The following is a 24,846-nucleotide window of genomic DNA, read 5'->3' as shown; positions in this document are numbered from 1 at the left end:
TAAGTGAGGGAGGGAGAAAGAGGGAAAGATGGAGCAGGTGATGAAGGGAGTGTTAAAGACAGGTTTCATCCTGATGCGTTGAGGCTGCTGCTGACTCAGGTTAGAAGAATGTGTCTTCCCTTTTAGGAACCTCCTTATTTCTGAGCTCAGATGTGTCCCTGCCCCTCTCAGGGCACGGTGACCGCGTGACTTAAAAGAAGCAATTGAGGTTAGAGCCTGTCTGACCCAGAAAGGGGCCCAACGGTTTCCCTTACTTTATCTGGGCCATACAGTCAGAACAGTACAGCCCTAGGTGCTGCTAAGATTAACATCAATACAGTTGCAAGTTAAGGCATTTCAATTTGTTTCAAGTCAAGTTTGTAATATATCAAAAGTATTGGCTGTAAATGTATTGTCAGTTACTGGTAAATGTGCTGTATTTCTTTCAAAATGGGACATCACTGATGATTGAAGTTAAAGAATGATAAATCTCTATACATTTCTTCACACCTACTGTACTCGTGTCTATTCAACCCTTTAAACTTACGACTGCTGGCCTTCTATCACCCCGGTGTTTCAACCCAAAGACACTGTCATATTTGGTATATAAATACATATGGTCTGTACAGATGGCATACAAGAAATAATAAGTTTGTCTTACTATCTTTCCTCTGGTCATAGGAAACAGTAAAATAAATCCCTCTCTGGCATCTTAGGTAGAGACAAATTAGAATTTTGTAGTGTTGGAAATCTTCCAACTCTCCATTGTGACTACCAGTTCTCACACTGTATTTTTTATACACATTGGAAAGGTCAGAGACTCTGGAGATAATTTGAGCAGTGGGATTAGAATAGAGAAAACACACCCATGACGGTTGAGTTACACATCATGAATCAATTGGAAAATCTATTGAGATTCTGCAGCTTCTCTAGGTCTGGATTCAATATTCCTCCCTGTTTTACCAATAAAGGAAATGATGGTAAAAGACATGCTGTGAAACATTATTGGTTGTAGTCATCACAACAGCCATCACTCTTCCTGCTATAGTGACAATAAAAGTTTATGCTCTGTTACATTTTGTGGCTGAGACTGAATTCATTCAAAATGTTCGATGTATCAAGATTTTTATGTGACATTTCTCAGAGCCAAACAAACTAAATATTAAATCCTATACTCAGTGATGAAAGTCATATTTTACAAAACATTTTTACATCAAGAAAAGAAGACCCAAATCAACTTTTTACAAATTAAATGAGATCAAATATTAACTTGTTTATTGATTTGTGCATTTGTACTTTCCCCCTCTCTTTTCTCTAGAGGTGCCCAGAGTTTCAGTACAGCCTCGGAATCAAACCTTCACTACGGGAGAAGAAGTGAGGATCAGATGCTCAGCCAGTGGTTACCCTCCACCGCGTCTGGTCTGGACCCATAATGACATGTTCATCATGGCATCCAGCAGGTACATTCCTCTCCTTTAACATGAATAGATTTGAAGACTTTTATGTATCTTAATTTTAGAATTGACAGTTTAAGAGCAGTTTCTTAAACAGAGCTGGTGTTTGTATTTTTTGGGGTCAGTCAGTCAGAATTGCTAGTTTTACTTCTCTCAGTCACTCTCCTTGTGTATCTTGTGTGTTCAGACACAGGATGACTCCTGATGGCACACTGGTTATAAGAAAAATGGAGAAAAAGGATGGAGGAGTGTATGGCTGCCTGGCCAGCAATCAGGCTGGGACAGACACAATGACCTCCACCCTCACTTACATTGGTGAGTGCCACAGAACACATGCATCCAACCATTTCCATTTGTTTTCTCTCTTATACTGATGTTTTGTTTATTATTTGATGATTCTCCTTCCCTAGAATCTCCTGTAGTGACAGTGGCTTTAAGTGAAATTCTCATTGGCATTGGAGAAACCACAGTGATGGCCTGTTCTGCGTCTGGAACCCCACAGCCTGAGATCTGGTGGTACAAAGGTAACATTAGAAACAGAGCCTAATAAAAAAATTGCACATTCTGGACAGAAAACATACAAATGAAAACCATGAAAGAATTAAAAGCTAAAACATATTCAAATTACAGGAATATTTATTTAAATATTTATTTTTCCTACTTTTTTCCTAAAAAGATTTTTAAATCAAACTGACTATACTCCACTGATGCTTTTGTTCAAATATCTAGGTGATGTCCAGCTGCATTCATCATCACTTTTGGTTGTGGACACATTTGGAGGTACACTGACAATTAAGGAGACTCAGGATACTGATGCTGGAGATTACACCTGCGTAGCTGTCAATTCTGCTGGCACCTCGTCAGGAAAGATTTCTCTCGATGTAGGAGGTGAGAGTGGCACAAAGTTGGTTAAACTTGTAAAATAGAATAAGAACAGAATAAACAGAAAACTGTGGCTTACCATGGCTCTGTGTAGACTGCAACTTTATTCAATTTGACAAGAGTTTGGTAGCGATGATATGAATCTTGGACCCCTGAACCGTAAGTGCAATTTCAACTCTCTGTAGTGGCTTTTAATCCTCTGGTGTATTTATTCCAAATACACCCATACATAGCTGTGAAACCTGGTTCTGAGGCCAAATATGTAATGATACAGAGTATTTGTATCTCTATGCAAATAAACACTTTATTTGGAGCCTTAAACCCTAAACCATCAATGGATTAGTTCACAGTATATACTAGTGTGTGATGTCTGTGTTAAGTGATACAAAGGCTGCTTTGGCTGCTGTTAATGAATGATGCCTTTGCCAGGCCAAGGACAGCACGTGCCTGGTTTACCCCCAAACAAGTTTACACAGGGGTGTGTCAGTATCCACGCATGGTTAACTGTGCAAGTCAATTTTTTTAATGACTGACATACAACACAGACACACACAATGCATGCTCAATAGTCTATAAATCTGTTGTCAATACTGCATTTTCGTATTTCTGTGTTGTGTAAATCCAGACAAGCTAACAGGTTTAGCTTGCACTTTTGAGCTCCATGTAGTTCAGTACATCTGGTCCTAAAATAAATAGTGAACAGCTTGATGGTCTGTAGAATGCAATACAGATGGATGAAAATCCCCTGAATTCTTTGACTTTCTCCATGTTCAACCTCGATTGCTCCAGCCACTCCTAAGTTCACCCGAGAGCCGTCAGATGTGGCGGTGGACATCGGCTCCAATGTGACCCTTCCGTGCCTTGCCGAAGGTTACCCCGAACCACAGGTCACCTGGAGGAGAGAGGATGGACTTCCACTTTCCCAGAGGCCCCGTGCACATGGCACTATTACACAGAACAGGGGAAGTCTACATATCACCAGTGAGTTTTTTAGTGGGATATGTGCATACACATTACACATGTGAAAACTTGAGGTTCACGCCTAAATGTCCTATTTTCTCTCAGGTCTGTGGGTGGAGGATGAGGCAGTATATATCTGTGAGGCACACAATCACTTTGGCAAGATCCAGGCCCAGGCCAGAATCATTGTGACTGGACTGGGTATGTGCAACATTTGAAAAAACAGTTTGCCTCTCTGACTTTGACTCTACTTCTGTCACTTTCTCTCTGTCTCTTTACCTTTAAATAAGTACTAGTATTCACAGGGCTGCAGGCATTGTAATTTCTTTGCATTGATTGATTCATCCATTAACTTTAATCTTCAAGAGGAAGTTGATAACAATTTGGATGCAATATATCAAGTGGAAAATGCAGTAATACAGAAGTGTAGCTGAAGTGGAAAAGTGCTCAGTGCTCACAGCTTTTGCACAAGAGCACATGCTTATATTCTGTTTTGCTGAATTTGCGTTTTTTTTTTGAGTATGTCGAATCGAAGATCATATATACTTTCCATGTCCACATTTTCTAAAACAACATTTGGTACCTTTGAGTACCTACATCTGTCTGTGTGTCTTTGTGGATGTGTGCGTGTTCCTGTTTCAGTCTTTACATGTGAATGTGAGTTCATTAGCACATTTCAGTGGGTGTATTTGAACACATGTGCCTTGTTAACCACTGTTTCTGTTTCACTGTTTTTCTACAGTGGAAACACACTGAGCTCTTATATGTAGGCCAAAGGTTAGAAAACACAGATCAACCCAGCTGACATATATTACTGCCCCACTGCCCCATTTCTCGACAATGCTGTCTCATGAAACACACACACCCAGTGCAGAAACATATAAAGGTTGCTTCAACAGCGGTTGAAGAAGAGAGCAATGAAGCTGGCATATCCAACCACCGACACGGATGACATCAGCATTATCTGTTTGACCGCAGTCAAACCATTTAGACAAATGTGATGTTACATGTCATTAAGTGTGTGTGTATGTGTATGTGTTGTGTAGAGGTATGAATATGTGAGAGAAGAAAGGAAGGGGTGTGTTGATACTTTTAGCAGCTGTGGAAAGTTTATACTGTATATGCTGTATTGTTAATGTGTTTATAGCAACCAAACATTCCCTTTTTGTTGTACTGCACACACACAAACACTTACACATGTGTTTCCTTTGAGTTTTGCCAGTGGTAAAGACTTTTCATCGTTTATTATTTCTGTCTGAAAATATTTAAGAAAATAAATACAACCACACTTATCTGTCCATTTTGTTGACACACCAAATTTGAAACATTTGTCATATTTTATGCATTTTATGACTTTGAGATTTTTTCAAGGATGAACTGGATTGCAGTATTTCGTTGGGTTCTTTTGGTTGTATGCTTTCACACACACACCAAGTTAGTTGACCTGTGTGTATGTGTGTGTTTTTTTGGTGTGTCTGTACAGAAGATGCTGCTACCCACATATCATGCATGTCAGCAACATCAAATAGCTTCACAGCATTTTTGCAGCTCCCTGGTGACCTGAATCTACTTAATCATTTCTTTTATTATTTCCTGTCATTCTCTCACCCTTCTTGATATATTTTTTTTTCCATAACCCCTGGATAATTGCAGTCTCGCCTGTCATTGCGATGAGTCCGACTGTGCTTAATGTGATTGAGGACCAGCAGGTGACCTTGCCATGCGTGCTGTTGGCTGGGAATCCACTGCCTGAGAGGCAATGGCTACACAACTATGGCTTGGTGAGGACACAGAGAGGAAATTCACAGTTTTCCATGTCTTTATTTTTTCACCTAACTTAAACAAGTATGATTTAATTCCAATCTAATTAACCTACAAATATTACAGGTGACTTCAGACCAGTATGTGACAGTGAGGAAGGACGGTAGTCTGCATATTGAGAGAGTTCAGCTGGATGATGCGGGTGACTACACCTGTTTGGCTGAAAGCGTTGTTGGGGCCACCAACCATACCACCACAGTCAACGTCTATGGTAGTGTACAAAAATATATATATACAAACCAACTATAAATATACTGTATTGTCTGTGCTCTATCAGCACAATCACCAGGACAAACGAGTACATGCAACATGAATTGGAGAAATGTAGTGTAACTCCTCCTTTGGGCATTCAAACATAGATGCTGGCGTATGAACAGAATAATGAACGTCCCTGTAGCTGCGTCCAGCTACATTATGTGCATTACAAACCACATAAATTTTGTATTCTGCTTATAAATCCTAAAAAAGGGGACTTAAAGTTAAGTGTTGTCACTGAAACAATTAAAAGTTTCTGGTACTGTGCATACTGGGACACGTAATCGAAATGAGGCATGGTTAATGTTATTAATCACACGTGCTTCTCTGCTATGACAAGTGAAAAGGGACTATTGTGTAAATGTTTTATGAGATATGAAATGCCCCCTCTGTGTTTTCTTTCTCTTTCATTCTGGTACCTCCTCCATTTCTTGTTGCCCCTCTTGAATGTCTCGTTTACACTGCAGACGGCTCTTAACCGTATGAATAGGATTATCTTTGAGGGTGCATTAAAACCAGGAGCAGCTGACGGTAATAGAAGAGTTTGGAGCACAGTGAAAGGGGGAAATGTGTTTTCCATTTATACTAAAATTAGTCATTGCCAGATTATAACAACTTAAATAGGAATCGTTCGCAGTGTGTACATAAAAGCACTGACTCTCTCTGTGCTTGAAATTAGGTCAGTCTTTTTCACATGTACTGTACATACACAAAGCACTGGACGTTTACACTATGTAGGTCAGTGTGTTGTTAATTGGCCATAACCTATGAGAAATACTTTCCGTAGAGCCTATATCTGCAGAGTATATTCGGATAGAAGACCACCACCTTGCATTGTGTACACTGTGTGTAATTTCTTTGTTTAGTTTTATCACATTTTTTCATTTCCAAGACAATGCTCCAAGGGATGATCTTTTCTGCAGATTCCCAGGATCGTAACAAACAACAAAAAACAAAAAAAAAAGGAAAGAAGGGAGGGAACGGACAAGAAAGGGAAGAGGGAAGGGAAGAACCACATGAGTGGAACAAGCATACTGAATGCTGTATGTTCAGTTAGGTACATGCTTTCTCCAGATGGGTTTGAGACAAACACCTTAAAAGAGTGGCAGTGTATACTGTATGACAACCACACACTCAGTATATGCAAAGCACAGAATACATATTTCTTACCACTTTGTAACACTTGATAATTGTGTGTGTATGTATGCATTAAAAACACATTAGACCAACTATGTCTTGATTTTGTTCTTATGTTTCCAGTTATCCCCACCATTCAGTATGGCCCTCAGGTGTTCAACACAATTGAGGGTACATCCATCACTCTGCCCTGCCGTGCCAGTGGAATACCTACCCCTGACATTACCTGGACAAAGGTATGTATTGGTATTACTGGCATCAGTATAAAGTACGTCAAAGTGCAAAGAGCAGTAGCCAGCTTGCAGTTGTGTGGTGTTTTCCTGACACTGAAGACCTTCATTTTCTCTCTGTTAATGGCAAAATAATGAAAGGGAGATAGAGGGAAACCGCATGAAATGAGTATTTCAGTATTAGGAAAGCTCTATCGCCAAAATAAGCAATGTGATGCCATCCCAAAGTCATCATTTCTTACTGACTGCTTCAAATGGCCAAGAGGCATTTTATGAGGTCTTGAAACTTTCACTCATGCACAGATATAGCTCTTGACTCTTTACTCGTAACTTAATGCTGTTACGCATTATGTATTCTGTTTTTATTTTTGTAGTCTGGCTGTGCAGTTTTGTGCAGTAATAAGCTTAACTTGAAAGTGTATTTCCAAGGTAATGGATCCTTGTGTTGTTCCATGTCAAAGGGTTGCTATATATTTTTAGTACAAAACTTGCTCTGTTAGTGGCTCTGGCAAGACAATAGCATATGATAGAAAGGGTACATGTGTGTGCCTCATGTGCTGATCAGCTCTACCTGTGACCATTGGCCTGTACAGTGACTTTACACGTGCACTTTTGTGTGTTAGTGTGTACTATAATCCAGTGTGTGTATGTGGACAGTGCCTGCCTCTTTTCCATCTTTTACACTAGTTTCTCTGAGTTGTAAAAGCGATGCTGTTAAAGTGAACAGGGCTACAGGGACATATGAAACTAGACCCTGCTAAGTTTTACACCAGCTGTTCAGATGTGATTCCATTGCTTTTCTCTATAACATCAGTCAAGTCGGGTTAGTCATGTCTGATCCAAAAGGACAGTCCAGAGAAAACACAATCCTGATACACTGACATCACATTTGCTTTGTGTTTTGATTCTTCAGTTAATTCTATAACTATGTATGTTTTATTCACAGCCTTTCCTTTTAACAGCAGGGAAGGAAATCAAATCATAAATTTAAGAAACCTTAGTAGGTCACATTGTACTTCTGTCTTGGATACCACGTCAAGTGCAAATAAAGCTGAGTTAATGAAACTATGGCCCCTGCCCTTTCCCTGCTGTGATTTGTTTTGTAGGGTGGGGAGCTGCTGTATTTGGGTGGTCCAGCCTTCTCTCTTGATTCTGACGGCAGCCTCCTCATCACTTCCCCCTCTGGAAATGAGACCGGAGAGTTCATCTGCACAGCTACCAATGCTGCTGGCTATGCCTCAAGAAAGGTCCAGCTCACTGTCTATGGTAAACCTCATAACCAATTAAAGGCTGGATGAAGTCTGTATAAAAATAAAGGAGCTATATGTAACATTTAACATTAACAATTAATTCTGAGACATTAATATAATTACTATCATCATTGCCAAGAAGTCTAAAGCCTCTACCAGCAGGAGAGCTACATTACAAATCATGTCACTGTTTTGGGTCTTGCAAGAAAATGACTTCATAGCACAAAGATTGATACTTAACACTGCAGAACAGTGTCTAATATCCACTGTTTTGGCTTAATGGTTTTGACTTATGACTGTTATTTGTTTGTAAAGCCAATTTTAAGGTCAAACTTCTAAACTTTACTCACTTATGAGTAACTGACCTTTTTTTAGTATGTTATTTTCTCTACATTTCTCACAGTTCTACGTGCTACAAGTAGAAACATGTTCAGTGCTCAACCACTTCAATTACCTCTGTGATTACAGTGATGGAGATGGAGATAAATCTGTTCTATTTACAAAATAGATATGTGCCAATCTGCTTTCAACTTTTTAAATTTAACTCTCACAGCTGGCACAGTAGAAATTATACACATACTTTAAATTGAATTGATATTTCTAAGTTTGCGTATGTATGTCCAGTCCGCCCTAGATCCAATGGTGGCGGTGGCGGAGGCTCAGCAGAGCCAATGAAAATGTCAGTGATTGAGGGTGAGGACGCCATTTTACCATGTGAGGTCCGCAGTGTCCCACCTCCTACTATCAGCTGGGCCAAGGAGAAGCAGCTCATCTCTCCTTTCTCTCCAAGGTAACACAAATAGAACCACACGCAATACTAATGCTGTTCACTGATAATCCAACAAACACATTGTACACTGCCAGGGTATAGTGTTTGAGCAATATTTCACTAAAATTACAATCAATAAAAAACATTATTTACCACAACCAGAGTTAGATTTGTAGTTTTATAAGGCTAAGAAAACCACCATGCTGTATACATTTCTGCGCTCTATCTCTGGACTGTTCATGGCCTCAGGGTATAGTTTGTGGTTTTATTGGATGACTTAGTAATCATACTCCTCCCTGTGATCTGTTCTACCTACTGTGCGCCTGCCACAGCGGCTGTAATTGTGGATTAGTAAGAATTACTGTATCTGTTTACAGAAATGACAGGTAAAGTCACTGAGTGGAAAAAAATCTGCAGTGTGTTTGTGTGTGTGTGTGTGTGTGTGTGTGTGTGTGTGTGTGTTTTGTATTTGGAATAATTGTTACCAAGACTTTCACTTCACAGTTATGTTTAATGCAGTTTGTGTGTGTGTGTGTATGTGTTCCTCACAGGCACACTCAGCTTCCCTCAGGCTCTATGAAGATCTTAGAGACCAGAGTATCAGACAGTGGACTTTATGTGTGTGTTGCCGCTAATATTGCTGGTAACTTAACACAATCTATTGAGCTGAGGGTTTTGGGTAAGTTCAAAGAGACACAAATACTAAGAGCATAACAGCAGGATAACTTTGTTCTATCATAAATGTAAGAATTCCTGTTTGTCTAAGTACAGGTTGAGATGCTATAAAAAAAACACACACACGATAGAACGTGCAATCATTTGGATCAAAGTTGCTGACTGAATACATAGAAACTGTGATTTTCATCCCTTAGTTGTCATGTAATTGATTCTGTCTGATACAGCTGAACAGCGTTTTAAATTCAGACAGTGAGAACTACCCATTCAATACACATTCATTAATCAAATGAGGGCAGTCTAGACATACTGTCATTTGGCAGCAGCACATCCACTATAGAAACTTCAAGGTCACCATAACAATGTGATAATAATAATAAAAATAATAGTGATAATTATTATGCATGTTCACACAAGACACTAAAGCTTATTAAATCTGGTTGTCTGCCCTGCAGTGCCTCCCAGTATCCAGGCTGGCCCAAGAGTAATGAAGGTACAAGTGGGTCACCCTGTGGAGCTGCCCTGTGTGGTGAGAGGGAGCCCAGAGCCCACCCTCACTTGGACAAAAGAGGGTAAGAGGTACCCGGTATCTCCTGATGGCAGCCTGGCTTTGAGAAATGTGGGGCTGCATGATGAAGGAACCTACATCTGCACAGCTACCAATGCTGCAGGCAAAGACGAGGCTCAAGTTAGGCTTCTGGTGCAAGGTTAGTTCCAGTTAATTTCATGATTCACAGACTTGCACTGTGTTCATTATATTTAAGTTCACTGAAATGTTTTCAGAGTTGTATATTTCTGTTTCAGTTGGATAAAGCAAAGGAATGACTCACATCTTCCTCTAGATTGTGAAAGAAACACATCAAATGATACTTGTATTTAACTTGTATTATGTATTCCTTCTCATGCAGAGTTTATTAAGCAACTCTGACATTAAGTTTTTAGAAACCATTACAGTATGGATCAGGCATCTGCAGCACAGATGATGACTGATTGAATACAATAAAATGTTTTAAAGATGCATACTAAAACTGTTACACGTGCTTTATAGTGTGTATTTATAGTGTTTCGCAGTGTCATTGATTATGTGCTTGTGTGTTTTCAGTGCCCCCTGTGGTTGAGGTATTGGAGCCCCCCTTTAATAGTCCTCTGCAGGAGAGAGTTGCAAACCAGCGTATTGCATTCCCCTGTCCTGCCAAAGGTAAGAAAGAAAGAAAGAAAGAAAGAAAGAAAGAAAGAAAGAAAGAAGATGACTGAACATTTTGTTTCCTTGAACAGGATAAGATGTTAGGATATGAAGTTTAATAAGACAAAGTTCTGATGATCCTTTCCCTGTCTTCTTTTCTCTTGTAGGTCTTCCTAAACCAGTGATTCGGTGGTTGCGCAATGGCCAGGAACTGACGGGTAATGAGCCCGGTGTATCCATCCTGGAAGATGGTACACTGCTGATTCTTGCCTCTGTGTCACCGCTGGATAATGGAGAGTATGTCTGTGCTGCCATCAATGATGCAGGATCCACTGAGAGGAAGTACCAGCTCAAAGTCAATGGTAATTGACCTGTTCTCTGTGGTTCTGAATGGCAACTTTGGAATAGATTTACCAGCTCAATTTTTTTGCTTTTTCTGGCACACCTGTTTATTGTTTATTGTTTATTGTTTATTGTTTATTGTTAAAAGGATCCCCATTAGCTGTCACCAAAGTGGGTCGAGCTAGTCTTCCTGGGGTCCAAAAAAAAAAAATCATTAAAACATCATCAGAAATTATTTAAAATAACTTATTACATTCATAAGTATTTCATTCATTATTACATTCATACAGTCAAAGTGTAGACAGTTTATGACTCGATCCCAAGATAATTAATTTAGTTTCAGTCATCTTAGAATTATCCATTACCTTAAGCCAATCATCTGTCATTACTGTAAGGGCGGAACAAGTTGAATGGTTCATCACTATATTACATTTTTATAAATTTACATACAGTCGTCCCTCGCTATAACGCAGTTCACTTTTCGCGGACTCGCTGTTTCCTAATTTTTTTAGTGTAATTTTGCATGCTTTTTTTTACAGCGTACTGTACAGTATGAACGCGCATTGTGTTCTGCGTCCTAAATTGGCTAAGGGAGAACCGCACATGTGTTCTGCGTCCTGATTAACTAAGGAAGAACTGTACAAAATGCGTGTAAAAAGGTGTATAAAAGTGTGTGGTTAGGGGTTTTACGCCCTAATAATTGTAAAACGTACTTCGCGGATTTCGTTTATTGGTTATTTCAGAACCAATGAGGCAAGAACGTATCCCCCGTGATAAACGAGGGACCACTGCACATATACATACATATACATACATTGTTTGAAAGTAACATTTAACACTTGATAATGAGACCTCTTTGTCACCTCCACAGTGCCCCCAAATTTCCGAGACAGTGAAACACCAGAAAATGTGTCATTGGTCCTGAGCCAGTCCACCAGCTTGGTGTGTGACGTCGTAGGAAGTCCAACCCCTGTCATCACTTGGTACAAGGATGGGACTCCTGTAGGTGAAATCCCATGTTAACACATGTTTCATACAGAAATGTTGATAGTTGTCATTCATGTTTACAATCAAATATTACTAAAGATAAATACACAAATCAAAGACAAGAAAGAGTTACACACTGCCTTATAATTTGCCTAACCTGTACTTAAACTGCAGTTTAGTACGTCCTCCATAAGGATTGAATCACAAAACCTAACACACATAAAAGTAATGAGAAATCATAATGACCTTTCCTTTCATTTATTAATAAAAGTGCTCATAAAGACCAAATGAGCTCTGATCACAGGGTACACTGTCCAAGAGAACAGACCTTAAACCACCGTGGATCCTGTGTGTAGTCATGTGTGTGTATCAAAGACCAGTCAGGCCAGCCAGGGTGGCAGCATGGTCAAAGCTGTAATGACAGAATAAGTATGATAAATTGATTTTACAACAGAGAGTTAGCACATGCTTTGCTATAACATCCCAGTTAGCTGGCGGCCTTTTGCTCCCTTGGCTGCCTTACTAATTTTTCCTGAAAGGCACAAATGGCAAATCAGAGAGCTTACTGCCATCTGCTAATTATGAGCAATCTCAATAAAGATGCTCTGCTCTCTGAATGTTTTTGGCTCTGTTTCATGTTTTGCACACTTAAATTATATTCCACAGCTAAATAGATCTTTGGCTCTCAGACAGCGGCTGTTTTTTCAATTCTGCCTGATTGTAGGCTACAGCTTTTTCAGTTTAGATCCTTTTATCATCATGTCTCACAATTCGCTCCATAATTACCATCAGACAGTATTTTCTAAACTCCTACATGTGTTGTTATTTTTGCATTTGTGTTTGATTTCATGTATTTATGTTGATCGACAGGTAGTTGCTAGTAACAGCATCCAGATTCTTGATATGGGAAAAACCCTGAGACTACTGAAGGCAGCCACAGCAGACGCTGGCAGCTACAGCTGTAAAGCCATCAACATTGCTGGCAGCACAGAAAAAGACTTCTTCCTCGATATACTGGGTGAGTAAGGACAGTTGTATATGGAAACTCCATAAATTACAGGGGAAGAGCTGAGTGTAGACTTGTGAACATTCAAAACTTGAAATGAATTCCACATTAGTTGAAAATCCTTTTAACATTTTTAACACATAAAAGCAGCCAGCAGCTTAACTCTTTTTTACTTTTAACTTTCTCATTTAATCAGTTTATTGACGAGTCAACTAATAATGATACACTCACATTGTGTTGCAGTCCCGCCGACAATTGAAGGGTCAGGCTCTTCTCAAGATGTTTCAGCAATTGTCAAACAGGAGATCAGTCTGGAGTGCAAGGTACAAGGGGTGCCCTTTCCTACAATCCAGTGGTACAAGGACAGGAAGTAAGTGCCCTCTAATATTAAGAGTATGTATTAACTACATTGTAATAAGAATGATCGAACAAATTGAAATAAAATGGGTTAAACTTGTTTGTAGGTTGCTGTTTCTCGGTGATCCTAACTTAGAGGTCACCAACAGAGGTCAGGTTTTGAGGATAAAAAGTGCACGTCTTGGGGACAAGGCTCGCTACCAGTGTAGTGTCATGAATACAGCAGGCAAACAGTCCAAGGACTTCAACCTCAGTGTATATGGTGAGTGTGGATTTTTACAGACAGCTACTCTGTGCAAAGGTTTCACAAATCTAACATGACGAAATACAGCTGAATTACAAATTTCAGATTGTATCATTATTATTATCATTATTTTGTACCATTGTTCCAGTACCCCCCTCCATCAAAGGTGGTAACGTAACCACAGAGGTCACAGCCCTGCTGGACACAGTGGTATCACTGGAGTGTGAGGCACGTGGAGTGCCGCTTCCCACCATCACCTGGTACCGAAACGGAGAGGCCATCCTATCCAACCGGCAGGCTCAGTATGTCGAGCGAGGTCACTACCTGAAGATCCCTCGGGCGCAGGCGTCAGATGCTGGACAGTACACGTGCAAAGTGACCAGTGTGGCCGGAAGCACTGAGAAGAGCTATGAACTGGATGTCTACTGTAAGAACCTGACATTGATAATCTACACATATTTCCTTTTTCACTGTGCTGTATGTCAGCTTGAAACTAAAACTTATCTTAACTATGTGATTTAGGAAATAATTAAAGCAAGTTTTCAAATTGTAGGAAGTGACAAAATCTCTGTACTGAAGCTCCCATTGTCTCTGCTTTTGCAATTCTTCTCATATGTGCTGAGCTCTTATCGTATTAATCAGAACTTCAAGGCATTTGGTTTCACTCAAGAATAATTTGAAACAGCTGTGGATAGTCGGTGAACAATTTAATAAAAGAAAATTCAGAGTGGAGGACTTGAAGGAGAAAGTACATGTTGTAGGCCGATGAAAACCCTGAGTGTGAGATGTAAATAAGATATAAATCATGCAAAAAGGCCTTGAAGCTTTAACCCCCTTTTTGTTCTGTTCATTTTTTACACATCTTTCCCCCGCAGTGCCTCCTACCATTGCAGGGGGTGATGACTGGCCAACTGAGAGGAAAGTGGTCCTCAGTAAGCCTCTGATCCTGGAGTGTGAGGCTGGTGGACACCCTCCCCCCTCCCTCACCTGGCTGAAGGATGGAGTTCCTGTGCGTGATGGTGAAAGTGTCCGTGTTCTCGAGCAAGGGACTAAAATAGAAATCATCTCAGCCACAGTGTCAGACTCGGGACGTTATGTCTGCGTGGCTACGAGTATCGCTGGGGAGAAGGAAGTCAAATATGACGTCAGAGTTTTAGGTACAGAAATGCACAAAAACAACTGTTTGAATCAATATAGTCATACACTACACTATACTGACACTAACATGCACAGCACATACACACACTCATGTCAGGTTAACCCAAATGAACAAGAATTGATGGGACATTAATAAGTGAGCTCTATCTATGTGTACAAATTCATTCATTAAGTTTTTTAATTTTATAAAATATAACTTTTCTAGGAGGGCGGCTGACCTCACTATTCTTTCCAAGATTTCTTTGGTGGACCTGAATTCTAGTTCTCATCATTTAAAATAAAGAGTGATTTGTTCCCCTGCATGGTTTATGAACAGCAGTTCAGTATTTAGTTCACAAGTGCTCACAAAGACAGCAAGTTCAAAAGAAATCAAAGACAAATATTTGATTCAGCCTATGCCAAGGGGACTTGCCAGAGACTTCAAAGAAGGTTGTTACCACAAGTGGCCACCCAGTTATACATATTATATCTGTGAAGAGAAAGAGCATTTGTTGAAGATGTATAGAGCGATGTGGCACCATATTGTACATGACAAACTAAGCTGAAACCAAACCAGTTGTAGTCATTTAGAATCACCTTCTTTGGCGCAGGGTAGCATTTCTTCAACAGCTACACTGTAGATACATACTGTGCCCCTGCTGGTGTATCATGTTCAGTCTATTATTGAACAGTTTGTGACAACGAGAAAAGCACTGTGCCGTTGTCGGCAGGATTCGAACCTGCGCGGGGAGACCCCAATGGATTTCTAGTCTATCGCCTTAACCACTCGGCCACGACAACATGCTGCATGGAGCTGATACCAGTGCTTCCTGCTAAGGCCGTTGCTCTCTACACTGTGTGTGCATTCCATATGGGGATCAGACATCTGCCATTTCACTCTGGCTTTGGATGTCACACTGATATACTCACAAGAATTCTCCACAAATACAACAGAAAATTCAGTTCAGTACATTCCAAAACATGAGACCCCAGGCAGAAGATTTTATCTTCACATGCCTCGTCACATTTTTACTGATATTTACTATCTGCAGCATAAATTCAGGAATAATAGAAAACATAAAGGTAAAGAAAAAACACAAAGTTGTGATATGACTTCACAAAAAAAAACCTTTCAATTCACTGTGACATGTTTAAATGACATATGGAAAGGCTAATTTACATTAAGAAATTACTTCACAGAGATTTATTTTTTCAATCCTAGTTCCTCCTTTTATTGACGGAGCTGATGACGTGACAGACAGCACAGTGATAATCAACAGCGCTTTGGAGCTGGAGTGTCAGGCCACTGGAACACCTGCACCTGTCATCACGTAAGATCTTCATCTCATATGTACAAATAAACAGAAGTAAATACACACATTCACTGTAAAAACTGATTCTTTTCCAGGTGGTATAAAGATGGAAAACCAGTCAGACAGAGTGAGGGGTTGCGAGTGGCAGCCAGCGGTCGACGGCTGGTTGTTTCCCGCGCTCAGGTTTCTGACACAGCTCGTTTTCAGTGTGTGGCCACTAATGAAGCAGGAGACCACGAGAGGGACTTCAATGTGGTTGTCCATGGTAAAATATTAAAATGCTCTGACATATGATTTACAATAAAATGAACAGTTTTCTGAAACAAATGATTATGATGAATAGTTTTGCACATACTACAACTGCAATAAATATAAACTATGCTTTAAATGCAAAACACAGGGACACTCCTGCTTTGGGTAAATACTATTCTCTGCCTTTTTGTACATTCCTATTTTTTCCAAATTTACTGTTGTGAAGTGATTTTATTGATAATAACTCCATTCTCTTCATGCCTTCAGTTCCTCCATCTATTCGTACCACTGGGCCTGCTGAACGTGCAGTGGTTCTCCATAAGTCCATCAGTCTGGAGTGCATCTCCAATGGCATCCCTCCACCCAGCATTACCTGGCTTAAAGATAGCAGACCTGTCGACACAACCCAGGGACACCTTAAGGTTGGTTCCCCTTATTGACTGAAAAGGCACACGGAAACACAGAGACTGTTAGATACAGGAATGAAGCATAACATTAGTTCAGGCAGAACACTGAAGTCACACTTGTATTGGTTGATTGGCATCAGCTGCCATATGCTTAATAGTGACTGGCTCATTCACAACTGTGTAGCTAGTAACTACCCTGATGATTAGGCTCATGCCAGCACTGTTGCTGCCACACCCCAACCTCCTCCTGTGTGATATTTCATATAGTTGATTTAACAAATTTTTAACATTCATGTTTGTCTTTATTAACAGGGATTAACCAAATCCTGCTGCTCAGATTCATTGCTCCATTAAACAGGAACCTTTTCTATAATCATTGTATAACCATTTTTACAGGTGGCCACCCAGTTATACATATTATATCTGTGAAGAGAAAGAGCATTTGTTGAAGATGTATAGAGCGATGTGGCACCATACTGTACAACTAAGCTGAAACCAAACCAGTTGTAGTCATTTAAAATCACCTTCTTTGGCTCAGGGTAGCACTTCTTCAACAGCTACACTGTAGATACATACTGTGCCCCTGCTGGTGTATCATGTTCAGTCTATTATTGAACAGGTTGTGACAACTAGAAAAGCACTGTGCCGTTGTCGGCAGGATTCGAACCTGCGCGGGGAGACCCCAATGGATTTCTAGTCCATCGCCTTAACCACTCGGCCACGACAACGTGCTACATGAAAATAGAGCTGATACCAGTGCTTCCTGCTGAGGCCGTTGCTATCTACACTGTGTGTGCATTCCATATGGGAATCAGACATCTGCCATTTCACTCTGGCTTTGGATGTCACACTGATATACTCACAAGAATTCTCCACAAATACAACAGAAAATTCAGTTCAGTACATTCCAAAACATGAGACCCCAGGCAGAAGATTTTATCTTCACATGGCTCGTCACATTTTTACTGATATTTACTATCTGCAGCATAAATTGATTTTCATTTAATGTTCATTTCCTTAAATTGTGGAAAATATTTTCTGGAAATTGAAAAAAAAAAAAAAAATCAACTTACTGACATATTCCTCCAACATGTGGAGTGCACTATTACGCTCACATTTTAACATGAAAAGTAGCTAACAGTCTGATTTATCCTCTGTGTGTCCTTTGTGTTTGTGTCTGTCACAGCTGGAGTCTGCAAGCAGACTGCTGAAGATCACAGAGGCAAGACTGGAGGATTCTGGGAGATACACCTGCCTGGCCACCAATGCAGCTGGTGAAGCTCAGCAGCACATACGGCTCAGTGTCCATGGTAACTTAAAGATACAAACAGCACACTCTCTTCATGTTTCTGCCCCTTGTCTCACTTATCGCCTAGTTTCTGTCATACTTCTCATACTTTTTGTGTCAAGGGACTAGTTGGAGACGGGAATATCATCTGATAAATTGTTGTTCTTATGTGTAATACTCTGTGTGTCTATTAGAGCCTCCCAGTATCCCCCACTCTGGTGAGATCATCAACCAGACCATCCTGTCTGGCTTTCCCACTGAGCTTGAGTGCAAGGCCACGGGCAGCCCATTACCTGGTAAGATGGCTTACAAACTTCTTCCTCCATCCTGGCGTAGTTTCTTTTGACTGCTGAGTTGGAATTGGCTGTGCTGCTGCTTTCTTTATCTTTAACTATTAGCGGAGCAACAGAATATTGATCTCAGATGAGTCCCTACAAGCAGCTTCACTCTTTTTCCACTGCCTTCTTTACAGTTTAGTCCAGATAAGCAGTAACATTCCAGTATACAGTAATTGAACACTGATTTTTTTAGATTGTTCCTGCATTTCACACCAGGTGTTTCATTCTAACAATATGATATTGATTTCATGGATATCAATAAAAATACAACAGTTCAGATGTTATCTGTCTTTTGATAATTCAACAATTAAAACAAACACAAGCATAATTATTTCTTAATGTTTTAATGTCATTACTGTGTGCTTACATATTTCACAATGTAGTAAATGAATAAACTCTCTCTGTTGTCTTTTAAAAGTAATTTCCAGGTATTTTATTGGTTTTATGTAAAGCACCTTGAATTACCTTTGTGCTTCAGCTATCACTTGGTACAAAGATGGCAGACCACTGACAAGTGCAGCTGGGGTGACTATGCTGAAGCGTGGCCAGGTGCTGGAGATTGAACGGGCTCAGCTGTCTGATGCTGGGATATACAGATGTGTAGCGGTCAACCTGGCTGGAGTTGCTGAGATATCTCACAGTCTGCAGGTGTATGGTAAAGAAACTTTTTATACTGCATACATTAAATAGAGGTTGGTTAATCCTACATGAAATCAAATTAGTAGACATCATATCAGTGTTTCTATATAATTAAGCCCTTGTCCAACCTCTTAAAACTCCAGCAGTATTGTAGATTACAGTGGAGATGACTATTTGTCACATATCTATGCTTTTTTTTAATCTTGTAGTCCCTCCGGTCATATCCAGCCAAGGTGGTACAGTAACAGTTGTGGTAAATGAAGCTGCCAGGCTGGAGTGTGAGGCCACCGGAGTTCCTGTGCCCAGCCTCACATGGCTCAAAGATGGCAGTCCTGTGGCAAGTGAATCACATGGCATGCAGGTACCCATACTATGAATCAATATATTGAATTCATCTACTTATTTGTTACAGAGGTAATGACATATTTTTGTGTCATTCAGCTTTGATGTGCTTTAGACCAAAAAAGTGTGGATGTATTATCACATATATAATTTGTATCCCTATCATTATATAGGTTTGTTAAACGGTGACATTCAATAAATAAATAAATGCATTTAATTCAGCTTTAGGGTACATGACAGAGGGTTTCTGACCTGTTTCTGTCTCCCTCTCAGGTGTTGTCTGGTGGCAGAGTGCTGTCTTTGAACAGTGCACTGGTTAGTGATACAGGGAGGTACACGTGTGTCGCTGTTAACGCCGGAGGAGAGCAACACAGAGAGTATGACCTGAGGGTTTATGGTGAGTAAATCACTAGTTCTTACATACATGAACTACATATATATATATATATATATATATATAATATATATATCTATATATATATTATAATATTATATATTATATTATATATATATATTAATATATATATATATATATATACGATGAGTCTCTACATGTAATATATAGACAGCTGCTTTAATTATAGGAAGCAGATGTCATCTTGAGCTCAGGGGTTATTTTCTAGCATTTTACTGACCAAACAATTAATCAGTTAACTGAAATAATAACCAAATATGAAAATGAGTTGCAGTCAGAAGATCAGTCCTATTTTCCTTACTTTTGATGGTGAGCTTACTGCTGGAGCACAGATTGAGCCTTCTGTCTGCCAACAATGACATAACCTTCATTGTCATCATTACCCAGACTTAAAAAATGCTGCATAGCATTACAAATAAAGTCAGACCTTGGATGAAAAGTGTTTTTCAGATGTAAAACATTAAACAACTGTTGGCAGGCACTGTTGAAAGAACTGTACTTATGTCCAGCTCTTCCCCTTAGGACACAGACTTCCTGTTCATGCCTTAATGCCTTTTTAATGTCTTTCAACAGAGCACTAGATTCAGCATGACACAGGAATTGACATACTGAAACAATATTTGTTAAAAAGGCCTTGACCAAGGTACATGTGCATGTAGAGGAAGCAGGATTTGGATATGTTTAGCCTTCCAGTAAACCTTGTCAGGTTCCTGCACAGAGTTGAGCTTGATGGTAAATCAGATGTTATACAGGTCTAATCAAAGCTGATTACCATGTCACCATGGTAATTGGAGACAAGTAGTTTACATATATGGGATTGTAAAGGCTGTGCTTGTGTATGTCTATCTGAACATATGTATGCAGAATACAAACATCCATGTGACGTGTGTTTCCTTGGAAAGATCAAAAAGAGCCTGTCCAGGGAAATAAAGGCAGATTTGTTGTGATAATTGTTACCATTCTTTGGCAGCTTCCTGTGTCTGGCCGAATACTGAGCTACTGAGCCTGTGTCTGTCCTTCCCCAATGACTTGTGCTCTGTCTGTCCAAAAACCATAATGCCTTCACCAAAAAAGGGGGACTGTCTCATGAAAAACAGAAGCTTAAATGAATGTAATTTCCTCTTGCAGTAGATGTTATGTTAAAGTAGTCCAGTCTGTTGACAGATACAAAGGGTGGAGGCCTCCAGACGCTTTTCCTTTGGCTCAGAGGTGTGCGTTCTGGTGTTTGCACCACATGCAAATCACATCCAGCACTGATTCAAATTATGAGAAATCTAGTTATCCAGTCTCAGCAACACCCAATGTCCGTTGTGATGATACTTAAATAGTCACAGGGGAACAAAAACATTCTTGTGGGAATTTCTTTGCTCCTGATGCATCTCATTATCCATCTCAGAGCATGTTAGCAATTTCCATGGAGATTAGGTTTCATGAACTTCTTGGAAATTAAGGTACTCTGATTGTTAATACCACAACCAAACGTTGAAATGATTTAATGGTGCTGTCATAGCCCAAGATGGAATTAGTACTTAAAGAACACCAGATGCACAACCTAAGAGAGCATATGCATCTGAGGGGAAAAAAATTACTCTGTTTGCATATACGGTAATATGAACGGTTTACAGCATTTAGAAAGGCTCAGCAAACTAACCTCCAGGGTCATTTAATGTGAACGAACATGTGAATAGCGTCTATGGGTACAACAACAACATTTAGTGTCTGATTTTGTATATATAGTTCTCTCTGCAGAGGCGATTGATTGATTGATTTGATTATATGATCTGTAGCTTGCCTTCATGTCTGCCACAGTGCCACCTAACATCAAGGGTGAGGAGGTGAATGCCACAGTGATGCTCGGTCATCCAGTGGAGCTACACTGCCAGAGCGATGCAATCCCTCCACCTACCCTCTCCTGGCGCAAAGATGGTCGCCCACTTTTCAGGAAGCCTGGTCTGACAGTCTCAGTGGATGGCAGTGTACTCAAGGTACAGATAGCATAGATTGTAAAACAGTTTTGTAAATCTTATTAAGAGGTAAAAGTATATAAAAAAAAACTTCTTTATTGGCTTTATATTTTTTTTGTTTAAATTGTCAGTGTCCTGTTACTATATCTCATAATTTCTATGAATCTGAATTTTAGATCAATAGTGCCCAGGTGCAGGACTCAGGCAGGTATTCCTGTGAAGCCACTAATGTTGCTGGCAAAACAGAGAAGAACTATAACCTGAATGTTTGGGGTGAGTTGATCTAATATTTAACTAACATTTTTGGCTCTATTTGTTTGTTACTGTGTCAATAGTTTTAGGTTTTGTTTGCTAAGAAGATGATTCTGAAGTTAACCTTGACAATTCAGAGTAGTTACTAGCCACACAATTCTATAATCACTTATGTTTAAACTGTTCTTATATATTTTTGTATTGAAGAATACATTTTTTTTTTTTTTTTGGCTTTATGTGACATTGTACTTTCCTTTTATCACAGCAGTGTTTTGGCTTTGTTAGGTTTTTCTTTTAACATCAGTGAACCATGTGTACGTGTACCATGAATGAGATGTGAGCGCCTCCTCTTGGTGTCCCCGTCATTATTGCAGTTTCTCCAAGTATCCGTGGATCAGAGGACGTGTCTCTGCTGACTGTGATTGAAGGAGGTCTTATCACATTGGTGTGTGAGTCCAGTGGCATACCGCCGCCAAGCCTTACCTGGAGGAAGGACGGTAAGTGTATGTGTATTTGTCAGAGACAGAAAGATGCAGAGTGCCAACAAAAGCAAAATAAATTTGATATATGCATTTGTATTATATACTGAATACTGTGTGGGTGACATGTTTGAACACATTTGTGTGTGTCCCAGGTTCTGAGCTCAAATTAGACCAAAGGTTGAGGGTTTTGTCAGGAGGTCGCCAGCTGCAGATCTCTAGTGCTGAGAGGACAGATACAGCCTCCTATACCTGCACAGCCTCCAGCGCAGCTGGCACCACTTCCAAGGAGTACAGCCTGCAAGTTTATGGTATGTGTGTGCCACCATATGTGTGAAATCTGGTGATTAAAGTAATTTCTGTTATTATTTTGCCTTTTATTATTGGAAATGAAGGTTAACAGAATAGGGATCGTACTGTACTGTTATAGATGTTACAGTGAGAAAGTTATACATTTACATGTCAGGAGGCAACAGAAGTGTGCTGAAGATGGTAAAAGAGCAGCAACAGTCCACATGTGCTTAGCATCTCTTGAAGGAGCATATGCATCAACTCACTCGCTTTTCTCACTTCAGTCCGCCCTTCCATCAGACGCAGCGAAGGTGACAGCGATGACGTTGCGGTGACAAAAGGAGGTGATGTGACACTGCAGTGTGCAGCAGAAGGTGTGCCACGACCAGCAGTCACATGGCTGAAAGATGGGCGGCCTATCATGGGTCAGCATGGTGCCAAGGTCCTAAATGAGGGGAGGCTGTTGCAGATTAAAGATGCTAAGGTGTCAGACACGGGACGCTATACCTGTATCGCTGTTAATGTGGCAGGACAGGCTGACAGCAAGCATGACATCAGTGTACATGGTATGAATTTTTTTTCGTAATCACAAATCTTCATTTTGGAGAGTTACAGCCCATCCCAGGAGCTTACATAATCTTTCTGTCCCTTTCCCTCATTCCCCCTCTGTTCAGTACCACCTAGTATAATTGGTCAGATAAAGGTGCCAGAAAATGTGAGTGTTGTAGTGAAGAACCCAGTCGCTCTGAGTTGCGAGGCTTCTGGCATCCCTCTTCCTACCATCACCTGGCTGAAGGATGGTCGGCCAATAAAAGCTTCCAGCTCAGTGCGCGTCCTCTCGGGTGAGTTCCTGTTTGACTTTCTGGGCTTTCTCTGATGTGGAGGGGAAATTACAAAATACACAAAATATGCAGTATTTCAAATTGTTTCCGAGGTTTGGCCTTTTTGTGTGTGACAGATATCTTCTGTCTGACTCAAGGAAAACAAGCCACCATGAATACAGTTTGAATGATTGACTACATTTTTGAAGGGAAGGAATTGAAGGAGTAATTGGACCTATTTTGCTTCCTAGCTGGGTCCTAAAGGCCAAGCAGTTGCAATACATCACCAGTACCAAGATTTAATAGGATCATTGCAACTGGGGCCAAACTCAACAGACAGATGTTTGTAAAAGAAGACAAACCGTTACAATTGCTTTGAATGGTGTTTTTAAACATTTAACAAGATTTATGGGGTGCTTCTAAAAAAAAACATGTACCCTGAAGTTAAGCATACCATCATAATCAGTTGTGCAGAACTGAACGTACCATGCTCTGCCGTTTGTGACATTTTGAACACAAGTTCAGGACAATGTGAATTATTGGGGAACCAAATAAAAAAAACATTGTGTAGGAAAAGTTGACAATATAACTCAAACAAACTGACAAACTGCATGTGATGTGATATGATGTGATGACACTCCTGCGGTCAGAGGGGTAGGCTCGTGTTGAGGTTTATCAAATAGGTGTGCTGCCGTATTGTAGGTTCTTCAGTCACTTGTTTCCTCAGGAGAGACCCTGTTGTTTTTATAGATAGATTAGTCTTTAATGTCATTAAAGTGGTTTGTAAGTGTTTCCACAGCTGTGAGCCTCAGAGTCTGAATTCTTTCTGTTAATTGATGCCACTTTTCAAAAATGAGTGATTTACTTTGAACAGGTTTGAAATGTTGTTTACACATCTTTGGGATACTTTCTTTTCATAAGAAAAATAGCAAGTTTATGCAGACACAGCCTTTCCATGATGACAATAGATAAATGATAATAATTGACCCAATTAATCTCTAGGAGGCCGGAGCCTGCGTCTAATGCATGCTGCAGTAGAGGATGCTGGGAGGTATACCTGCATTGTATCTAACAACGCTGGAGAGGAAAGGAAGAACTTTGACCTCGATATTCTCGGTAAAGATACAATAAATGTCCTGTATTTCAGTATTATTATCTAGATCAACAGCACAGGATTAACACAGATGAAACAAAAATTTTAATGAGTTGGGAGACAGTGAGAACCATGTAATTGATTTACAGTCTAATTCAACAGTTCCACCAAGCATCGTGGACGAGGGAACAGTGGTGGATACTAAAGTCAAGGAGAAACATAACATTACTCTCACCTGTGAGGCGTCAGGTAATGTCCATAATATATACATCACTTCATTGACA

The 24,846-nt window shown here is 40.0% G+C and overlaps 1 protein-coding gene and 2 non-coding genes across 3 annotated transcripts in view; 1 reads left to right on the top strand and 2 right to left on the bottom strand.

Annotated features, from left to right (window-relative positions):
* The window catches only part of hmcn1 (hemicentin 1), an 80,129-nt gene that overhangs the window by 33,307 nt on the left and 21,976 nt on the right, over positions 1-24,846 (top strand). Inside the window, exons 12-48 of the mRNA XM_027290030.1 lie at positions 1,298-1,439; positions 1,621-1,748; positions 1,844-1,957; positions 2,163-2,321; positions 3,105-3,296; positions 3,381-3,476; positions 4,929-5,056; positions 5,163-5,307; positions 6,612-6,724; positions 7,825-7,984; positions 8,593-8,758; positions 9,289-9,416; positions 9,868-10,119; positions 10,515-10,610; positions 10,763-10,957; positions 11,809-11,939; positions 12,795-12,942; positions 13,174-13,300; positions 13,395-13,549; positions 13,680-13,958; positions 14,407-14,688; positions 15,891-15,999; positions 16,077-16,246; positions 16,501-16,655; positions 17,827-17,950; positions 18,123-18,224; positions 18,745-18,921; positions 19,115-19,266; positions 19,521-19,644; positions 21,472-21,647; positions 21,803-21,899; positions 22,253-22,375; positions 22,513-22,668; positions 22,933-23,214; positions 23,323-23,490; positions 24,472-24,585; positions 24,725-24,811. Of these exons, the coding sequence (XP_027145831.1) occupies positions 1,298-1,439; positions 1,621-1,748; positions 1,844-1,957; positions 2,163-2,321; positions 3,105-3,296; positions 3,381-3,476; positions 4,929-5,056; positions 5,163-5,307; positions 6,612-6,724; positions 7,825-7,984; positions 8,593-8,758; positions 9,289-9,416; positions 9,868-10,119; positions 10,515-10,610; positions 10,763-10,957; positions 11,809-11,939; positions 12,795-12,942; positions 13,174-13,300; positions 13,395-13,549; positions 13,680-13,958; positions 14,407-14,688; positions 15,891-15,999; positions 16,077-16,246; positions 16,501-16,655; positions 17,827-17,950; positions 18,123-18,224; positions 18,745-18,921; positions 19,115-19,266; positions 19,521-19,644; positions 21,472-21,647; positions 21,803-21,899; positions 22,253-22,375; positions 22,513-22,668; positions 22,933-23,214; positions 23,323-23,490; positions 24,472-24,585; positions 24,725-24,811 (5,652 nt within the window). The remainder of the gene's footprint in view (positions 1-1,297; positions 1,440-1,620; positions 1,749-1,843; positions 1,958-2,162; positions 2,322-3,104; positions 3,297-3,380; positions 3,477-4,928; positions 5,057-5,162; positions 5,308-6,611; positions 6,725-7,824; positions 7,985-8,592; positions 8,759-9,288; positions 9,417-9,867; positions 10,120-10,514; positions 10,611-10,762; positions 10,958-11,808; positions 11,940-12,794; positions 12,943-13,173; positions 13,301-13,394; positions 13,550-13,679; positions 13,959-14,406; positions 14,689-15,890; positions 16,000-16,076; positions 16,247-16,500; positions 16,656-17,826; positions 17,951-18,122; positions 18,225-18,744; positions 18,922-19,114; positions 19,267-19,520; positions 19,645-21,471; positions 21,648-21,802; positions 21,900-22,252; positions 22,376-22,512; positions 22,669-22,932; positions 23,215-23,322; positions 23,491-24,471; positions 24,586-24,724; positions 24,812-24,846) is intronic.
* trnas-aga (transfer RNA serine (anticodon AGA)) lies at positions 15,388-15,469 on the bottom strand. Its single transcript has one exon. It is a non-coding gene; the product is annotated as a tRNA-Ser (tRNA).
* Positions 17,287-17,368, bottom strand: trnas-aga (transfer RNA serine (anticodon AGA)). Its single transcript has one exon. It is a non-coding gene; the product is annotated as a tRNA-Ser (tRNA).

Source organism: Larimichthys crocea, chromosome XVII (genome assembly GCF_000972845.2).
Source record: "Larimichthys crocea isolate SSNF chromosome XVII, L_crocea_2.0, whole genome shotgun sequence".
NCBI lineage: Eukaryota > Metazoa > Chordata > Actinopteri > Sciaenidae > Larimichthys > Larimichthys crocea.
This window is presented reverse-complemented; position numbering and strand designations above follow the sequence as displayed.